Source organism: Suncus etruscus, chromosome 2 (assembly GCF_024139225.1).
Source record: "Suncus etruscus isolate mSunEtr1 chromosome 2, mSunEtr1.pri.cur, whole genome shotgun sequence".
Taxonomy (NCBI): domain Eukaryota; kingdom Metazoa; phylum Chordata; class Mammalia; order Eulipotyphla; family Soricidae; genus Suncus; species Suncus etruscus.
The window spans coordinates 33061333-33081138 of record NC_064849.1 but is presented as its reverse complement, the minus strand read 5'-3'; the positions used below and the strand labels follow the sequence as shown (position 1 = coordinate 33081138).

The following is a 19806-nucleotide window of genomic DNA, read 5'->3' as shown; positions in this document are numbered from 1 at the left end:
AATGGGATAGGGCGTTTGCCTTGCATGCACAAGGATGATGATTCGAATCCCAGGATCCCATATGGTCTCCCGAGTCTGCCAGGAGTGATCTCTGAGCATAGAGCCAGGAGTAACCCCTGAGCACTGCTGTGTGTGACCCAAAAACCAAAAAAAAAAAAAAAGTCACTAATGTCACTTCTCTGTTCAGTTCTGAAAATCCCCCTATTTTCTGAGCACTCCAGCGGTGCTCAGGGGTTACTCCTGGCTGTCTGCTCAGAAATAGTTCCTGGCAGGCACGGGGGACCATATTGGGACACTAGGATTCGAACCAACCAGCTTAGGTTCTGGGTCGGCTGCTTGCAAGGCAAATGCCGCTGTGCTATCTCTCTGGCCTGAAATCCCCCTATTTTTAAGCACCATGTGACTTTTTTTTTTTTTTTTTTTGGTTTTTGGGTCACACCCAGCAATGTTCAGGGGTTATTCCTGGCTCTACGCTCAGAAATCACCCCTGGCAGGCTTGGGGGACCATATGGGATGCCGGGATTTGAACCAGTGACCTTCCGCATGTAAGGCAAAGGCCTTACCGCTGTACTATCTCTCCGGCCCCACCATGTGACTTTTTAAGCACACATGTGACATGTGTTTTGATAGAACCTCTTCCCCTCCCAAACACACACACAAACACACACACACACACACATCCTTGCAAGGCAAACACCACTGTGCTATCTCTCTGGCCCGAAATCCCTCTATTTTTAAGCACCATATGACCTGCCTCTACACACACACACACACACACACACACACACACACACACACACACACACACCACACGAAATCCCTCTATTTTTAAGCACCATGTGACCTGCCTCTACACACACACACCACACACACACACACACACACACACACACACACCCTTACCCTTTTTTTATTCTCCTCTTCACTCAGTCATTCCCAGGTCACAGCTCACATTACCACTCTCAGCTTCTCAGAGCCTTTTTGTGCTTTCTCACCTTGCCCCCAAATACCATGAAGCTTGCTGCTCTCTTCTTTTCCATCAGGTACCTGTTGAAATCTCATCTCTCGTTTTCCCTGTGGTTCTCAGCCAACTGGCTGGTGGGCCAAAACTTGAGCTCCAGGATGTAGTGCTGGGTGGGTCTGGAGTGATAGTACTTAGGGTACTTGCCTTAAACGCTGCCTACCTGAGCTCGGTCTCTGGCATCCCCTATGGTCCTCCAAGCCTGAGTGTGGAGCCAGGAGTAACTCCTGAGCATAGCTGAGTTTATCCTCACAGCAAAATAACTTACCTCTTGTGCTCTCTCTCCCTCTCCAGCTCTTTCCTGCCTTTTTCTTTTCTTTTCTTTTCTTTTCTTTTTTTTTTTTTTTGTAGATGTGGGAGAACTCCCACGTGATGCCCAGGAGGTCAGGGATAAGGGGGTCCCACTTACAGTTCTCAATTTAATGCAAGGTCCCAAAGACACAGTGTTGCTCAGACCTGACAATGCTGGGGATTCCTGGGTTTCTCCAATAATGCTACCCCTAATGATGCTTGGAACCATGCTTGCTGGAAATCAAACTCTGGATCAGGTGCTTTCCCAGTCCTTTCCCTGCTTGCTTGTTCTCTGCGGTTCATGCTAGCTATCGACTTGTCTATTGATTTTCTCCTTCAAACAAAATATGACCTGAGGAGGGAAGAAAACTTTGCTCATTAATGTATTTCCTCCAGACACTGTGCCTGGTTCTGGCTTGGTCCCATTAAATGTACTTTAGGACGGACTCCCCACCCCCACCCCACCCCCACCCCCGCCCCCCAGCCATGTTAGAACCCTGGAGGCTACTGCTGCTGATTTCTAGCCTTACTGTGTGGGCATGACAGATTGGGGCTCAGGCCCAGTCTATGTTGCTTGGGGGGGGGGGTCCATCATGGACCTACAGTGGGGAGGAGAGTTATTTAAGTGGTGCTGGGGATTTCACCTAGGGTATTCATCTAACTCTTCTGAGTCCTGGGTCCCTGTATTTGTTTTGTTTTTTTGTTTGTTTGTTTTGATAGAACTTAGCCCTGTAGAGCTAAGGACTTCCTTTTCTTTTTCTTTTCTTTTTTGGTTTTTGGGCCACAATTGGTGGCACTCAGGGATTACTCCTGGCTCTGCACTCAGAAATCGCTCCTGGCAGGCCAGGGGACCAAATGGGATGCCTGGGTCCCGCATCGGCCAATGCAGATGCCCTACTCGCTGTGCTATTGCTCGAGCCCTGTAGGGCTTATTTGTGACTCTGTGCTCAAGGATCACTCCTGAAGGGATCAGGGGCTGCTAATGATTAAGCCCAAGTCAATTGCTGTGTGCAAAACAAGCGCTTTACCCAATGTACTGTTTCTCTGGCCACTGATCATGGCGATCTGTTTTGGTCACCTGCAAGGAGAGCTTCTGTGTCCTGTGACAAGAAGAAACAGATGCCTCCTGAGCAGGGAAACTTTCCCCAGCTATTAGCTGGCTGTCTCAGCAGCTCTTCATTATACTCAGGGTTTACTCCTGGGTCTGTGCTCAGTATTCACTCCTGGTAGGTTTGGGGACCATAGGCAGTGCTAGGGATTCATCAGCCACAAGCAAGCATGTGTGTTACCCACTGTACTATTGTTTGCCTTTTTTTTTTTTTTTAGGTGTATGGGGCAGGTAGTTTAGGTCACATCCAACGATGCTCAGGTTCTGCTCTCAGGAATCACTCCTGACAATGCTCAGGGGGACCATATGGGATGCGTAGGATCCCACTCAGGTAAGACACATGCAAGGCAAGTGCCTTACCAGCTAGCTGTACTATTACTCCAGCCCCAACTTCTCTCCCTTTTGAGAAATCACAAAGCATTGTCCCTAAGGAGCCTGTACCAGTTAGACACACAACTAGAACATTCCAGTGGGCTCCCCCTAATAGAGGATTTCCCCAGAGAACGCCTTATACCATGAAGTCTTTGGTAAGGGGTGCACGAGAGAAAAGGCAAGTGGTATTCGCTGCTTTCATCCTGGACTGTATTTCAAGTCCCAATGGAGTCTGGAGCCCTTCCAGAAGAGGATTATTTTGGAAGTCTGGGGAGAAGGGGAGGGGTTAAGGCCCTGTCCTTGACAATGGGGGACCTTCCTAGGCCCTTCTGCAGGACACAGGGCCTCCCCTTGCTGCTGAGGTCTTGGGCCTGAGGATGGGGGAACTGGGCCTTCCTGGGCTCTCAAACTGCTTGGGGGAGGAGAGGAAAAAGAAGGGGTTCATTGTGTGTTCCCAGCTGGGTGCCAAGGGGAGGGGCCTGAGGCAGAGTGGCTGTGTCCCATCCCCAGCTGTCCTCCGAGGAGGCTCAGGCACCAGAGAAGCTGCTCTGTGGTGAGGGCAGGCTGTGACCCGCTGCCCCCTGAGAGGAAGCCCCAGTGCTGCTCCTCAACCCCCCACCCCCATCCCACAGTAGGGTTTTCTGCCTCCCATTGGGTCTCAGTTAGGGAACTAATTTTTTCTGTTTTTCTGCCAAGGTGACTGTGGGTAGTTCCTGAGAATGCTGAATCAGTCCAGGAAGGGGGAGCATGGCCAACAGAAAGGCCAGGATCTTCCTGTTTCCCCAGTACCCCAGGACACTGTTAGGCAGGGTGCCCAGGGGCCTAGACCCCAGTTTTGACCGCGCCCTGGATCTTTGACCTAAGCCCCAGATCTCTGCCATAGGCCCCAGTGTGCAGGCTTATCTCGAAGGTCACAGGAGTTTTCTGGATCTTGTTCCTGTTAAAGAACAGTGTGTTTCACTGAGAGGGAAATCGAGGTAGGGCTAAGTCCCTGGGGGTAGCCAGCAGCAGCTGTGCCTGGAAACTTGTGGGAGGAGGCAGGTACACCCTAGCCATGTCTCCATAAGGCTCAAGGCACTTCCGGTCTCTCCTCTGCTTTTCTTGTTACTAGATTTTCTCAATCTGGCTCACAAACTGTCTAGCCAGGCATTATCCCAGTTGGGCAAAGGCTCTTCAGGGTGGTCTAGTCAAGGGAATCTCCCCTCATGGAGACAAAAAGATAGTACAGCAGAAAGGCCACTTGCTTTGCACACAGCTGACCAGGGTTTGATCTCCAGCATTCCATATGGTCTCCTGAATACCACCAGGAGTGATCCCTGAGTGCAGAGCCAGGAGTAACCTCTGAGCTCTGTTGGGTATGATCCAAAAACAAACAAACTGCTTCTAGGGGGTCTGAGAGGGAGTTTAAAGGCTAAGGTGCATGAGATGTTGACAGAGGCCTTGGTTCAAATCTTTTTTTTTTTTTTTTTTTTTTTGGTTTTTGGGCCACACCCGGTAACGCTCAGGGGTTACTCCTGGCTATGTGCTCAGAAGTTGCTCCTGGCTTGGGGGACCATATGGACACCGGGGGATCGAACCGCGGTCCGTCCAAGCGCAGGCAAGGCAGGCACCTTACCTTTAGCGCCACCGCCCAGCCCCTTGGTTCAAATCTTATCACTGCCAGGAGTAGTTCCTGAGCACAGAACTAGGGTGACACACTATTGGGTATGGCCCAGAGAAAATGAAGACAAGTGAACAAACCCTATTGAAACCCAGTTGATCTGTCCAACGTGGAGCCAGTTCCTGCCACTCCACATTTCGGGGAGTTAAGGGGAGGTTGTCCTGATGAAGAGTCAGCCTCTTCTCGATCTTCAGCCTGATCATCTAGGTACACTGTTGGCTCTTAGAAAGGAATTTTAGGAGTAGACCAGTAGTGAATTTGGAAAGTTTTCTGAAGGAAGAAGGAAAGAATCCCAGGCACTCAGATCAGCAGGAGACACAATCTGGGTCTTTCCCAATTGCCTGCAGAAGTTGATTCCTTAGGTCTTAGACTGGGACTCTCAAAGCAGTTAAGAGTCCAAAGTTTAAAAAAAAAAAAAAAAAAGTCCAAAGTTTGGGAGTGATAAGGTAGTTTTTATTTAAGAATGTGTGTTTGTGGGGCCGGAGAGATAGCATGGAGGTAGGGCATTTGCCTTTCATGCAGGAGGTCATTGGTTCAAATCCCGGTGCCCCATATGGTCCCCCGTGCCTGCCAGGAGCAATTTCTGAGCCTGGAGCCAGGAATAACCCCTGAGCGCTGCCGGGTGTGACCCAAAAACCACAAAAAAAAAAAAAAAAAAAAAAAAAAAAAGAATGTGTGTTTGTGTGTACATACCTGGACATTCACACATGCAGTGCAAGAGCTTTACCATTGAGCCACATTTGGGGCCCCTTAATTTCAGTCTTTTGTGCAGGGAGGGGGTTTCCCAAAGGGTGCTCAGGAGTGTCGAAGTCCCCACTGGCAATTCTCAGCTACCAGGGCCAGTTGTTTCATGCCTGTACCTGAAAATGGGGTGCTGCTGGGGCCCTGCAGGGCTGGGGATCTGGGCTACTCTGCCGATGTTAGGGACCACCAGAGTGGTGTGTAGGGGTAAGGGAGGATGCACTCTAGGGCTATATTGGGCAGTCATAGGGGACTGTGCGGTGCAGGGAATGGGCCATGGTGGGCACAGGGTAGGCATGCACTTCTTTCATTGATCTATCTTTTGGATTCAAAGTCAGAGTTTACACACTTGTTTGTTTGATTTTTTTTTTCTCTCCTGGGGTTGGAGGACAAAGCCCTGGCTCTGCTCAGGACTGCCTACTGGCCCTGTACTCAGGAACCACTCCTGCTGTTGCTCAAGGGTCTATGAGATATCAGGAATTGAAGCTCAGTCAGCAAACCACATGCAAAGCAAGCACCCTAACCATTATACTCATTATCTGGCCCAAGTGAGTGTCTTACCAGGGCTAGAACTAGAGAGAGTACAGCAAACAGAGCTCTTGCCTTGCAGAAGGCCGACCTGCAGCTGGTCCCTAGAATTCCATACGAATCCTCTGAGCCCCACCTGGAGTGATTCCTGAGCACAGATCCAGGAGCACCACCAAGTATGGCCCCAAAAGACAAAACAAAACAAAACAATCCTACCCTGGTTTTTTGTGCTGTGGAGCTGGCTCTAGAAGGACCCTTGGGGCTCTATAGCCTTAAATCAGGAACCTGGCAGGGCCAGAGTGATAGCACAACAGGTAGGATATTTGCCTTGAATGTGGCCAACCCAGGTTTGATCCCTGAGCCTAGCAGGAGTAATTTCTGAGCATAGAGCCAGGAGAAACCCCTGAGCACCTTTAGGTATTGCAAAAAAAGAAAACAAACAAATATGAAACCTGGAGTTGGCCCTCAGCCTTTTCAAATTAAATGTTCTGTTTTTTTTTTTTCTTTTCCCCCAAGGCCTCTATACCTGTCTGGCCATTTCACTGGCTAGGAATGCTGGGGTACAGACTAGCCCAGGATTGGGGATACTGGTTTTTTTTTTTTTTTGGTTTTTGGGCCACATCCGGTGACGCTCAGGGGTTACTCCTGGCTATGCGCTCAGAAGTCGCTCCTGGCTTGGGGGACCATATGGGATGCCGGAGGATCGAACCGCGGTCCGTCCAAGGCTAGCGCAGGTAAGGCAGGCACCTTACCTCTAGCACCACCGCCCAGCCCCTGGGGATACTGTTGAAGTTTCAACTGTGCCATTGGATGCTTCCCTGGCATGGAGTCTTGGCACTGCAAGAGCCAAGGGCTCTTTTGTAATTGCATTTTATATTTTATTGTTTTCTTTTGGGGCCACACTCAGCAGTGCTCAGGGCTTACTCCTGGCTCTGAGCTCAGGGATCACTTCTGGTGGGTCCAGGGAATGCTAAGAGATGCCAATGATCAAACCCGGGTCAGCCATGTGTGAAGGCATATACTGCTATACTATGGCTCCCAACCTGCATTTTAAAATATTAATGAGCTATTTAAGGCTTTCTGGAAAGAGGGCAGCTCTCAAGTAGAGGACTCCTGTGGTTTTTAGGGATAGTTTTGTTTGGTTTGGGAGGTCACACCCAGCTGTACTCAGGGGCAGTAGCTATCTCTGAGAGGTAAGTTCCCAGTGGTGGTAGAGTGGAAGAATCACTCGAATCTGGCCCTCCTGCTTGCCAGGATGTGCTCAGTACAATAAGCTAAATTTCTAGCTCTGGCATTTTGTTGTTCTTGTTCTTGTTCTTGTGTGTGATGGAGGTGTAAATCCAGGATGTCCTGCATACAAGGCCTGTGCTATACCACAGAGCTACTTTCTGACTCCTGCTTTTTTTTTTGGGGGGGGGGTCATACCCGGCAGCACTCAGGGGTTACTCCTGGCTCCACGCTCAGAAATTGCTCCTGGCAGGTTCGGGGGACCATATGGGATGCCGGGACTCGAACCACTGACATGTGTGCAAGGCAAACACCTTACCTCCATGCTATTTCTCCGGCCCCTGCTTTGGTATTTTTTTTAGTCATGGTTGTTATATTGCCCTTTTGCTCTGCCATCTGTCTAAATTGGACTTCCTGTGTCCTGAGATTGTGCCTTATCCTGGCTGTATAGTTTTCCACATATTTTTAAGGGTCGATCTATGGCTCCATTATGGTGTGCATATGGGGGTTTATGCAGCTCAATCTCAGGAACCCTAGGTTCTCGCCAGGAGGTACTGAGACTTGCTTTGGTTTCCATTCCCAGAGGGCCTCACTGGTAGACACTGGTTTGACCTGGGAGCTGTGACAGGCTGGAGTGACTGGGAGCACAGCGCTTTAGCAATTTAATTGTTTTCCATTCTTTTCCTTTATTTACTTATTTTCTCCCCTTCCCTTCCTTTGTTGTTGTTATTGTTGTTGTTATGATGGGTGGCACACATATTGCAGCACTCAAAAGTTGTGGTTCACCGGAGATTGCTTATTTATGTCACTGGGAGCACCCTCAGCATGCAGGGCGGTGCTGGAGATCTAACTCAGGGCCTTATGCTTGCAAGCCAGGCATTACCTCGGAGCCATCCCTGACTCCACAAGAATGTACTTTGTTGCCAGTGATTTGCAATGGGATTGGAAGCAGCCAGCCAAGCAGATGGGGTTCTGGAGGGTCAGGGTCAGACCTTCCAGGTCCTCTTCTCATAAATGAGCCCCAGAACTAGAAGGTGACGTTTGGGGATTTAGTCAGGGAGAGGGTTAAGTGGGTGCTCAAGCCGCTTACAGGCTTACAGGCAGGATGACAGCCTTTCCCAGAAAGAGGCAGCAGGGGGGAACTGACGACACTTGGGGGGGACTTACTGGTTATTTAGATGGAGGCAGGCCAGGGGGAGGAGCTGGGTGCAGGGACTGAGAAGGGACAAGCATCTGTTGTTAGCCAGGGAGGGACAAAGCCACTCATGCTTATGGCCTCTGCTGAGCTGCTCCCAGACTGCTGCTCCCCACACCCACCATAGGCACCATCTCAGGCCTAGCTCCCAACCCCACTCTTCCCATGCCCCCTCTTGTCTATGCCCTGTCACAGGTACCCATGATCAAGTTCCTCAGCAATGTCCATGTGGCAGGCAGCTGCGCTGGCTCTAAGAACGGGAAGTCCTGAATGTGCTTCCTGTGTGGGGGCCTACAAACTTCCCTGCCACAGAGCTCAACACTCCAGTCTGGGCCCCAGCCCCATGTCCAACCTTCCTTCGCACCCTGCAGCCCTCAGCACTGTCCACTCTCCTGGCAACTGTCAGCACTCACCTATCCTGCCTGCCTCCCCAGGGGCAGCACCTCTGCTGGCAATATTCCCATAAACCCTGCACCACCACCCACCACCACCCCCACCCCCCACCCCACCCCACCCCCACTCTGTGCCTCCCTATAGTTTGCTGTCTACGTGTGATGATTTTTCTGGACATGAGTTTGGTGGTAAAGTGTGGACAGGGCTCTTGTGCATACTTTGCTGTTATCTGTCCATCACTATCCTTGGTACCACATTAGCTACCAGTAACAGGTGTGAACTGGGGACCCAAACTCTGGCTCCCCGAAAAAAGTCTGCCCTTAAAGGCCTCACAGAACATTGAATACTGCAGCGATTCTCAGCCAACTAGGCTTGTGACTCAATATGAGGGTTGGAGGAGATTTTGCTGATCAAGTCATACATGCTAGGACTTACCTGAGCCATACACAGGGGTGCTCAGGGGTCCTTGTGGTGTTGGAGATTCAGTCTCAAATACAATGCAGGATACTTACCTTAGCTCCTCTGCTTTCTTTTCTCTTTCCAGTCCTAAATATCCTTTGCTAAAAGTTAACTTTACAAAACATCTTTTTATTTGGTAGGGGGCCACACCCAGGTGTAGTCAGGGCTTACTCCTGGCACTATACTCAGGAATCATTCCTGGTGGGACACTATTCTATAGCTTTAGCCACCCCACAATACTTTTTTTTTTTTGGTGGGGGGAGCCATACACAGTGGTGCTCAGTGGTGACTCCTGGCTCTGTACTCAGAAATTACTCTTGGCTAGCTCAGGGAACCATATAGGATGCCAGGGATTGGACTTGTGTAGCTGTATATAAGGCAAACAAATGCCCAACCCACTGCGCTATAACTCCAACACCCTGCATAGTTTTTTGCTTTTGTTGTTGTTATTGGGGGGCTATACTCAGCTGTGCTCAGGTCTTACCCCTCACTCTGCTCTCAGGGTCTATTTCTGATGGGATTGTGGGATGATATGGGGTGCCAGAGAATGAACCTAGGTTGGCTACAAGCCCTACCTGCTGTGCTATTGCTACGGCCCCAATCATCTATAGATTTTCTTTGGAGAAATTTCTATTCAGATCCTCTGGGTCAGAGAGGTAGTTCATAGGTTTAGCACTTGCCTTGCACACAGACAGCTCTGGGCACTACATATGGTCTCCTGAGTCCTGCCGAGAGTGATACCTGAGTACAGAGCTAGGAGAAAGCCTTGAACACCCTGTATATATCCCCCCTAAAAACAACAACAACAACAACAACAACAACAACAAAAGGACGTGCGTGCTCTTTTGAAGGAGATGGACTAGGTTTGGGCCATATTGGGATATATTCAAGGGCTATTCCACAACTGCCTGACAACACAGACACAGTAAATCCCAAACAGAGATTGATGATCTGAGGGATGGATTTGTGACCCAGTAGTGGCGTACGTATATGCTCCACAAGTCTCCCTGGGTTCAATCCCCAGCTCTGCACATGGTCCACCTGAGCACCACCAGAGGTCACTCTTGAGCACAGAAGCAGGAATCATCAAGAATCACATCCTGAGCATCAGCGGATGTCGAACTTTCCTCAGGCCCCCTCAAAAAAGTTTATTTTTGGCCTGGAGAGACACACTACATGCCCTACACCTTGCACGTGGCTGACCCAAGATGGATCTGGGTTCAATTCCCAGCATCCCATATGGTCTCCTGAGCTAGCCAGGAATGATTTCTGAGTGCAGAGCCAGGAGTAACTTACCCCTGAGCGCCCCGGAGCGTGGCCCAAAAAGCAAAACAAAACAAAAAACATTTATTCTTTCTATTCCTGGGCATGGGGTGTGTGGAACCCTAACATTTATCTCTTTGCGAGTACATAGGTATGTTTTGTGCTCATCAGAACATTGGGAAAGCTGCACAAAACTGTTTCTGTGTGTGTGTGTATGTGAGAGAGAGAGAGAGAGAGACAGAGACAGAGACAGAGACAGAGAGAATATGTCAGGGATTGAACCATGCTTTCATCTATATCAAGTGACACTAGTTATACTCCTGGACTGCACCTCACGCTGCATCTCACACCCTGCTTGTTGTGGGTGTTCTGTACCTTCCATTCACTGATAAGTGGGAGGACAGAAAGGTTACTTGGTTCCCATTTCTCCTCCTTATTTGTTTGGATTGCTCTTGCCTCACATCGGCTGTGTTCAGGGTCCACCTCTAGCCCTGTGTTTAGAGATCACTCCTCGTGGGATTGGGAAAATGAGTAATGTGCCAGGCATGGACCTTGTCCCTGTGCTATCTCTACAGCTCCCCTTCTGTTCTGTTTTCAATTAAAAATATTTTTTTTTGTTTTTGGGCCACACCCAGGTGTACTCAGGGGTTACTCCTGGCTATACTCAGAAATCGCTCCTGGCCCGGGGGTCATATGGGACGCCAGGGGATTGAACCATGGTCTGTCCTAGGTCAGCCACATGCAAGGCAAACACCCTACCGCTGCACCACCGCTCCGGCCCCTCAATTAAAAATTTTAATTACAGGGCTGGAGAGATGGCATGGAGGTAAGGCATTTGCCTTGCATGCAGAAGGTTGGTGGTTCAAATTCTGGCATCCCATATGGTCCCCTGAGCCTGCCAGGTGCGATTTCTTTTTTTTTTTTTTTTTTGGTTTTTGGGCCACACCCAGTTACGCTCAGGGGTTACTCCTGGCTATGCGCTCAGAAGTTGCTCCTGGCTTGGGGGACCATATGGGACACCGGGGGATCGAACCGCGGTCCGTCCAAGGCTAGCGCAGGCAAGGCAAGCACCTTACCTTTAGCGCCACCGCCCGGCCCCCAGGTGCGATTTCTGAGCATAGAGCCAGGAGTAACCCCAGAGCGTTGCTGGGTGGACTGGAGAAATAGTACAGTTGGGTGTTTGTGTTGCACGAAGTCAAGCCAGGTTCGGTTCCCTGCATCCCATATGGTCCCCTGAGCACTGCCAGGAGTGATTCCTGAAAACAGAGCCAGGAGTAACACCTGAGCATCTCTGGGTGTAACCCCAAAACCAAAAATAGAAATGTTAGTTCCCAGCCCTAGCCCAGACACACAAAGTGGCATACTTGGGGGAACATGTCTTGCCTTCTTCATGCTTTGAATCCTGTCTCTCCATCCTTTGACCCTCACGGGCTGCTAGCTCGGGAGTGACTGTGGCCTTGTCCTGAGCAAAAAGGACAGGCACATTCAGTAAGAGGCGGTGCAGTTGGAGTGGTCAGGTCATAGGGTTGAACAGAGACCCCCACCTCCTGTAGGTACAGCCTGTATACTCGCACCTGGCTGGGGTACCTCTTCTACCGCCAGCAGCTACGCAGAGCCCGGAACCGCTACCCCAAGGGCCACTCCAGGACACAGCCCCGCTTCTTCAATGGTAAGCCCCACCCTTCCAATGGTAAGACCCGCCCCTTTCCATTATAAACCCCGCCCCTTTATTAGATGGGAAGCCCCACCCAGCCTATTCCTGCCTCTTCAGTTATTAGTCTCCATTCCCTCCCTAGCATACACACACACACCCCCCACTGCCCTGCCATAATGAACTCTGCCCTGTCTTTGTTCCCCCAGGAGTGAAGGTGCTTCCCATCCCGGTCCTCTCGGACAATTATAGCTACCTCATCATCGACACCCAGGCCCGGCTGGCTGTGGCTGTGGACCCCTCTGACCCTCAGGCCGTGCAGGTGAGGACACAGAAGGGGTGTCAGCCCCATGATCAGGTGTCACTTTGGAGACTGGAAACTCCCAATGGCAACAAAGGTGCCCCTTGCCGCAGCACTGGAGCACAGCCCCATTCCCTCCGCTGCTGCCTTCCGCAAGGAGTGTAAGGAGTCAGGAGGGGAGCATAGCTGGAGAGAGGGGAGAGCAGGAATGGGGGAATTGGAAAATAGGGGTGCTGCTCCAGATTTGTGGGGTGTGACTTTCCTCTGTGGAAAGTCTTTTTGACTTCTCAATCCACCTGACATCTTCCTTCCTCTTCTAGCTCTTTTCTCTGCATGTGTTCTGCCTTGGAACATGTGGGATCAGCACTGGGGGCTCAGTGCTCCCCAGTTCTCTCCTCCCCCACTAACTCTACTGCTTTTCCTCCCTTTCCTCCTCTTTTTCTTTTCCCCTCCCCAGCTGACCCCTGCTTCTTTGCTTCCTCCTAGCCCCGCATCTTGCACCCCCATTCACTACCTCCTCTCTTTGCAGGCTTCCATCGAAAAGGAGGGTGTTAACCTGGTTGCCATTCTCTGCACCCACAAGCACTGGTAAGGGAGAGTTTGGGTGTAGATGGGCTCCCCAAGCTGACCCTGGCTTTTTATGCTTTGCCAAGACAGGACCCAGTCAGTGGCTATAGATAGGGCTGGGGTTAGGGAATCCAGATGTAGGGAGATACCTGAGGCCCTACAGAGATGAAGGGAGCTGGCCGGACTTCCAGCCCTGAACTTCCATGGCTCCAAGCCCCAGAGTAACACAGATTAGATTAGAGGCCTAGTGAGTGCCTGGAAAGTTATGTCCGGACTTCCAGAGAACTTTGCAAGAAGTGCCCAGCACTGCAGTTGGGGGTACTTGGAATCAGAGTAAAGTGTGGGCGGTTGACGAGGAGGGACTGGACGCTCACAACCCGGGCATTTAGAAAAGAGGACATTGGGGCTGGAACGGTGGCACAAGCAGTATGGTGTTTGCCTTGCATGTGCTAACCTAGGACAGACCATGATTCGATCCCCACAGCATCCTATATGGTCCTCCAAGCCAGGAGCAGCCCCTGAGCATCACCGGGTATGGCCCAAAAACAAAAACAAAACATAAAAAGAGGACATCATTTGGGCAGGTGATAGGCTTGAGAAAGGAAGGAATTGAAGAAAACAATAGCCTAGAGAAGTCACTTAAACACAGGCTAAAGTCTGGCCCGATCTAGAAGACAGACCCAGTCCATGGCCTGGAAATGCCCCTGGAGACCCCCAGGAAGACAGTTGACTTTGACCCCTGACCTTCTCTGTTGCTCTCAGGGACCACAGTGGCGGGAACCGAGACCTCAGCCGGAGACACCAGGACTGCCGCGTGTACGGGAGCCCCCAGGACGGCATCCCCTACCTCACCCAGTGAGTGCCTGGCCCAGGGGCGGGAGTCTCTGCCCACCTGCAGTCCAGCCTTCCAGGGTTTTCGGCGGCATGGGGAGCTTTGTGGACACCCCACCTGGTCCTTAGATCACAGCCCAGCCATGGACAACGGACACCGCAGTTCACCCTCAGTTGACTCAGCCTGGCTTCCCAGAGCGGGAAAGGGGGGGTTTGAATCAGAGCCCTAAACTTGGAGCTGGGTGGGGGGCATCACTCTCCTTCCCCTGCCCTGTCCCTCCCCACACCACTGTTCTTCCTTCACACTCCACATCCTACCAATCACCCAGCCCCTAAGGTGGGGCAAGGATTAGCCTGGTTGGAGTCTAGACCTTTGTCTTACCTCTCACAATCTCGCCTCCAGTCCCCTGTGTCATCAAGATGTGGTCAGCGTGGGACGACTGCAGATCCGGGCTCTGGCCACTCCAGGCCACACACAAGGGCATCTGGTTTACCTGCTGGACGGGGAACCCTACAAGGGGCCCTCCTGCCTCTTCTCGGGGGACCTTCTCTTCCTCTCTGGCTGCGGTAAGTTTCCTTTAAAGGTAGAGAAAGGTGCCAGCACAAATTCACTCCCACCACTGCATCAGCCCATGTTTTTCCATATAGATGTTCCTGGGCAGGTAGTCCCACTTCTTTTACCCCTTATTTTTTTTAAATATCCTCATGCCTTCCCATAGAGAACTTGCAGAATGTCTCTGACAGGCAATGAGGGAGAAGCGGAAATACAATTAAGCCATTTATTTCTTGGTTTGTTTGTTTGTTTGTTTTTGTTTTTTTGAGTCACACCTAGTGGTGCTCAGTGGTTACTCCTGGCTCTGCCCTCAGAAGTCGCTCCGGGCAGGCTCTGTGAACTATATGGGATGCCAGGGATCAAACCCGGGTCTGTCCTGGTAGTATACAAGGCAAACACCCTACTGCTGTGCTATCACTCTGGCCCCTGAGCCACTTATTTCTCTCCACTGGGTGGAGCCTGTTCTGATCCAGTGATTGGCAGGCTGAGGTGGTAATTGGGTCAGAGAGATAGTACAGAGGGTCTAGTACTGGCTTTGCATGTAGTCAACACAGATTCAGTCCCTGGCATCCTCTATGGTCGATGAGACCCTCCAGGAGTGATCCTGAGCACAGAGCCATGGAGCCAGAGGCACCACCAGTGGTGAAAACAACAAAACAGGGCCCGGAGAGATAGCACAGCGGTGTTTGCCTTGCAAGCAGCCGATCCAGGACCAAAGGTGTTTGGTTCGAATCCCGGTGTCCCCCGTGCCTGCCAGGAGCTATTTCTGAGCAGACAGCCAGGAGTAACCCCTGAGCACTGCCGGGTGTGGCCCAAAAACAAAAAGAAAAAAAAAAAAAAGAAAACAACAAAACAATCTGGTGGAGACATAGGTCAGTGGCTGGTGTGCAGATTCTCAGGCCCAAGTTCTTTTTGTTTTTGGGTCACACTCGGAAGCACCGAGGGGTTACTTCTGGCTCTGCACTCAGAAACCAGCCCTATTGCTGTGCTATCTCTCTGGCCCCAGGCCCAAGTTCTAACTCCAGACTGAGCTGAGTCTCAAGCTGCATGGACACACACACACACACACACACACACACACACACACACACACACACACACACACACACGGCAAAGGAGGAGAAACTATGGAAAAGAGCAAGAGTTTGGGGTGCTCAGAGCTAGCCTGTAGGCTCAGCACCCGCCTCCTTGTGTCCATGTGTGGAGGCCTTTGCAGCTCTGTAGTGACTGAGGGTGTGGACTCAGCTCCCCAGGGAAGTAAGTAGAAGCCTGGGAGTAGGGCCAGCAACCAGCCAGAGATGACCAGCTGGTCTTCCAACTCTGACCTTGCACTTTATACTGTACCCCTGCAGGACGGACCTTTGAGGGTACTGCCGAGACCATGCTGAGCTCGCTGGATACTGTGCTGGGACTTGACGATGACACTCTGCTGTGGCCAGGTGAGGTTCCCTTGCAGTCCTCACAGCCCTCCCACAGCCCTGCTCTCCTGCAAGCTGGCCTTTTCCTCCAGCCCCGTCCTCACCCATCCCTTCGATAAGCCCCTCCCCTCCTCAAAGTCCTTCCCATAAGCCTCAATCCATAACACAAGCCTTGCCCCCCTCCCAGCTCCACCCTTGCCACAAACCCCGCTCCTACTCACAGTCCCCTTCTCCCAGCCCTTTCCTCTCCTAGTTTTCACCCACCTCTAAGTCAGTTCCCATGGGTAAAAGTCTTCACCTTTGGTGTCCCTGAAGCCCTCAACAGGAGCACACTCTAGCCCAGTGGTTCTCAAATAGTGGGGTGCGCACCCCGGGGGGAGCGTGAGGCTCGGTAAATGGGGGCGCGTTTGACCTCGGCAAACACTGTCATAACAAGCTAAGCCCCATGTTTATGTCTCTATAAGTCACTGGAACTGAGTTGCTGTGTCCTGCTTCCAACCCCACTTCGAAAAGCTATGCATCGCAAAATGTGCTCATTGTAGCCATTCATCCAGACATCACCTCTGTTTAAAAAATCAGCTCAAATTATTTTATATAATTTTGTTTTGCAGGTTAAAGTTTTTTTTTTTTGTTTTGTTTTTTGTTTTCGGGCCACACCCGTTTGATACTCAGGGGTTACTCCTGGCTAAGAGCTCAGAAATTGCCCCTGGCTTGGGGGGACCATATGGGATGCCAGGGGATCGAACCGCAGTCCTTCCTTGGCTAGAGCTTGCAAGGCTTACCTTACCTCTAGCACCACCTCCCAGCCCCTAAAGTTTTTTTCTTTTTTTGGGGGGCCACACCCGCTGGTGCTCAGGGATTACTCCTGGCTATCTGCTCAGAAATAGCCCCTGGCAGGCATGGGGGACCATATGGGAAGCCAGGATTTGAACCAATGACCTTCTGCATAAAAGGCAAACGCCTTACCTCCATGCTATCTCTCCAGCCCCAAGTTTTTTTTTTTAATGAAGATACTATTTACATTCTCGGGAGGGTGGGGGGGCCGCGAAAAATGTTTTCTTCTTCCTAAGGGGGCATGACAAAATAATTGAGAAGCACTGCTCTAGCCGAAGGACAGAGTTTCCCTCTGTTGGGACTCTAGCCCTCCTCACTCAAAGCCTACCTCCACCCCAGATGTATGGCTAACCTTTTCCAAACCAGACCCCAGGACAAGGTGCTGCAGGCATGGTTATCGAGCCAGTCAGCCACACAGCGCCAGTCCATACTGCTCGGTGAGGCCCAGTGTTGGTACACTGGCCTTCTGCAAGCTAATGACACAGAGACTGCCTGTCTGCACACGTCCACATACACGTCCATTTCCATATCTACATAGTGTCTCTCCACACACGCATACTGTTATGTAGTTCCTGTCCACATTCATGTTCATGATGCCTTCCTCATATACATATTCACAGATTCACATACATGTTTACACATGGGTCCTCATGGTGCTTGTCCATATCCACATGGTTTCTGTCCCCACGCAGGTTGCATCTCTGTCCGCACAGTGTCTGTTGTGCCTCTGTCAGGCTCTGCTCTCTGTGTTCTGGCCCTCATGACTTCTCTACTTTCCAAGTGAGCCCACAGCAGTCCCTGCCTGTGACCTGCACATACAGCATAGCTAGTAGTGGTGGAGTCCGGCTCTAGAGCAGCCTCCTGTCCAGCCCCCCATCAGCTGGCACCCTTGTGGCTCCTGCCTCCTCCCTCTGGCTGTGCTCATTTGCCAAAGCAGATCTGAAGCTTTTCTGGAAGCTTCTTCCTTCTCCTAGTGGTCAGGTACCCAGAGCTCCTGGAGAAAGGGGGTTTCTGATTACATACCTACTCCTTCGCCCTGCCCTCAGGTCATGAATATGCCGAGGAGAACCTGGGATTTGCAGGTGTGGTGGAGCCCGAGAACCTGGCAAGGGAGCGGAAGATGCAGTGGGTGCAGCGTCAGCGAATGGAACGCAGGAGCACGGTATGTGTGTGTGTGTGGGGGGGGGGGGGGCATGGGAACTTGGGTATCCCTGCTATGGCCCACAGGCCCCACACTGAGCGTTCTCATGTGCAGTTCATGGGCCTTGCCCCCCCCCCCCCAGGGAGAACAGCCAGGTCTTAGAAAGAGGGCTGAGGGAAGGTGGTTTGGGTCCTGATTTCCTGATCCCTCGACCAAACCCGCCCCATCTCACACCCCCAGTGCCCTTCCACCCTGGGCGAGGAGCGATCCTACAATCCCTTCTTGAGGACGCACTGCCTGGTACTGCAGGAGGCCCTGGGCCCAGGCCCCATTGGGGATGACGACTACTCCAGGGCTGAACTGCTGGAGAAGCTTCGTCGGCTGAAGGACCTGCACAAGAGCAAGTGATGCCCCCCGCCTGCCCACACCCCTGTAGTGGGGAGACCTCCAGTCCTCACCCACACCCTCCATCTCATTGCAACCACCACCACCTCCTTGGGCACCTTTGGCCGATATGACTTGGGATGAGAGGGACAAGGTGAAGAGATGGGGACTCAGGGCTGGTGGAAGGTTTGGAGGCTCCAGAAATGATGCTGGGTTAGCCAGGATGAGAGGAAGGAGGCTCCCCAGACCACCAGGAAGCACCCCCTTCAAGAGGACCCATGCCACTCAAAAGTGTGGGGAACTGTGGGCATAGTGTCTCTCTCCGCTCCCTCCTCTCATCCAGGGTGGGGATGGGAAAGAAACACAGTCCCAAGAGGCCAGGGGTACCGGGTCTCAGAAGAGTGGCTGGTCCAAGGGGCACCCCAGACACGTGACCTCTCTTGAGGAAGACGCTATTGAAAGGGCTGCCTGAGAAAGCTAGAGTCTAGTTGTGGGACAATCTCTGCTCGTTCAGTGACCCCTTGAAGCGCAGGAGGGAAAAGGGACCTCCCCATTGAGGAAAGTTGGCCCTCAGCTGAGGAGAGTCTGGAGGCCAGGAGGTGTAACCCCTCAGTGCCATCAGTCTCATGCATCCCCTCACAGCGAGCCAGGGCCTGCCCGTGGCCTTTGCCCCTAGCCTGGACCCAGAAGGCCCTGCCATCCCAGGGGAGAGAGTGCCACCGCGGCCTTGGTTTGCTGGCTCCTCCATTGACCCTCACCCTTGGACTCACTATGCTTTCTCCTCAGCCCTCGCCTCTCATTTATTAAGGACATTCATCCGCCTTTAGCACTTGGCCAAGAACTTTCCATGCAATCCTTATATTTGGTCCCTGGTTTAGATGGGGAAGCTTGGTGAAGGGAGGTGTCTACTTGGAGTCTTTAATGAAGGGCAAGCTCCTAGGACACCAGGCTCAGCCCTCCCCTCACCTCTGCCTTTTCCCCCTGGACTCCCTGGGTTCTGGACAGTTTCAGAGGGTTCTAGAACGATTCCTGAGGCTTCCACCACAAGGAACCCTTTGGGTCTCGCCCAGACATACCTGGAGCCAACCAGGAGTATTTTCTCCCCCTCCTGAGTCCCACCATCCCACAAGCGCTGCCCACTTCTGGCGAGCCTCCCTGATGAGCCCTGGCCTATTCCTCCACATCACCCATAACCGCCTCAGCTCCCTTGAGCCAAAGCCTCTGGTACCAACACTAGCAATACCGTCAGACTAGTTAGACACCTGCCCCCAAGACCTGCCATCCCGCCTCTGTGCCTTCACTCCCGCTCCCTCCCCCCTGGAATGTCTTTCCCTGCCCCTCCTGCCTGGTCTGCCTGGCAAAAAAAAAAAATCCTTTCATCTTTCACCGCTGGCCCCCTCCTCCAGGAAAACACCCCTCATGCCCCCTCCCTCCAGGCTACCTCTGCTCTTTGTAAATGCTTCTTTTTCCCTGCCCCCCCCCCCATCACACTGTATTTTACTGTTTACACCTTTGTCTCCCCTTCTCTGACTGTGAACCCTTCAGGGCATGGACTGTATCTTATGCATTTTTGTCTTTCTGCGCCTAGCACGGTGCCTGGAACACAGTAGGCGCTCAATAAATGTTGAATGAATGAATGATTTCACCAAGGCTGAGGCATTCCGTGGGCCTGTGTTTTCTTGTTGGTTCCGTTTTCCTGTCTGGGCTTTAACTTTCAAGGGCTGGCTCTAGAAATCACACTATGGTGACTTCAGGCTTACTGGGGCCTGTGCTCATTAGTCCAGGGGTCCCACCTGATCCCTTCATGTATCTCAAAGCTGGAGGTGCACATGGACCACGGGTCACAGGGGAGAGAGTTTATTTTATTT

General features: G+C 51.8%; 1 protein-coding gene across 2 annotated transcripts in view; it reads left to right on the top strand.

The window, feature by feature from the left end:
* The window catches only part of PNKD (PNKD metallo-beta-lactamase domain containing), a 97306-nt gene extending 77718 nt beyond the window's left edge, over positions 1 to 19588 (top strand). For both annotated transcript variants that reach the window (XM_049768039.1, XM_049768040.1), the window contains 8 exons: positions 11812 to 11927; positions 12119 to 12231; positions 12740 to 12798; positions 13540 to 13632; positions 14012 to 14175; positions 15514 to 15600; positions 17460 to 17575; positions 17795 to 19588. In XM_049768039.1, coding sequence (XP_049623996.1) covers positions 11812 to 11927; positions 12119 to 12231; positions 12740 to 12798; positions 13540 to 13632; positions 14012 to 14175; positions 15514 to 15600; positions 17460 to 17575; positions 17795 to 17962 — 916 coding nt within the window. In that variant the 3' untranslated portion in view covers positions 17963 to 19588. The remainder of the gene's footprint in view (positions 1 to 11811; positions 11928 to 12118; positions 12232 to 12739; positions 12799 to 13539; positions 13633 to 14011; positions 14176 to 15513; positions 15601 to 17459; positions 17576 to 17794) is intronic.
* The last annotated feature ends 218 nt before the right edge of the window (positions 19589 to 19806 follow it).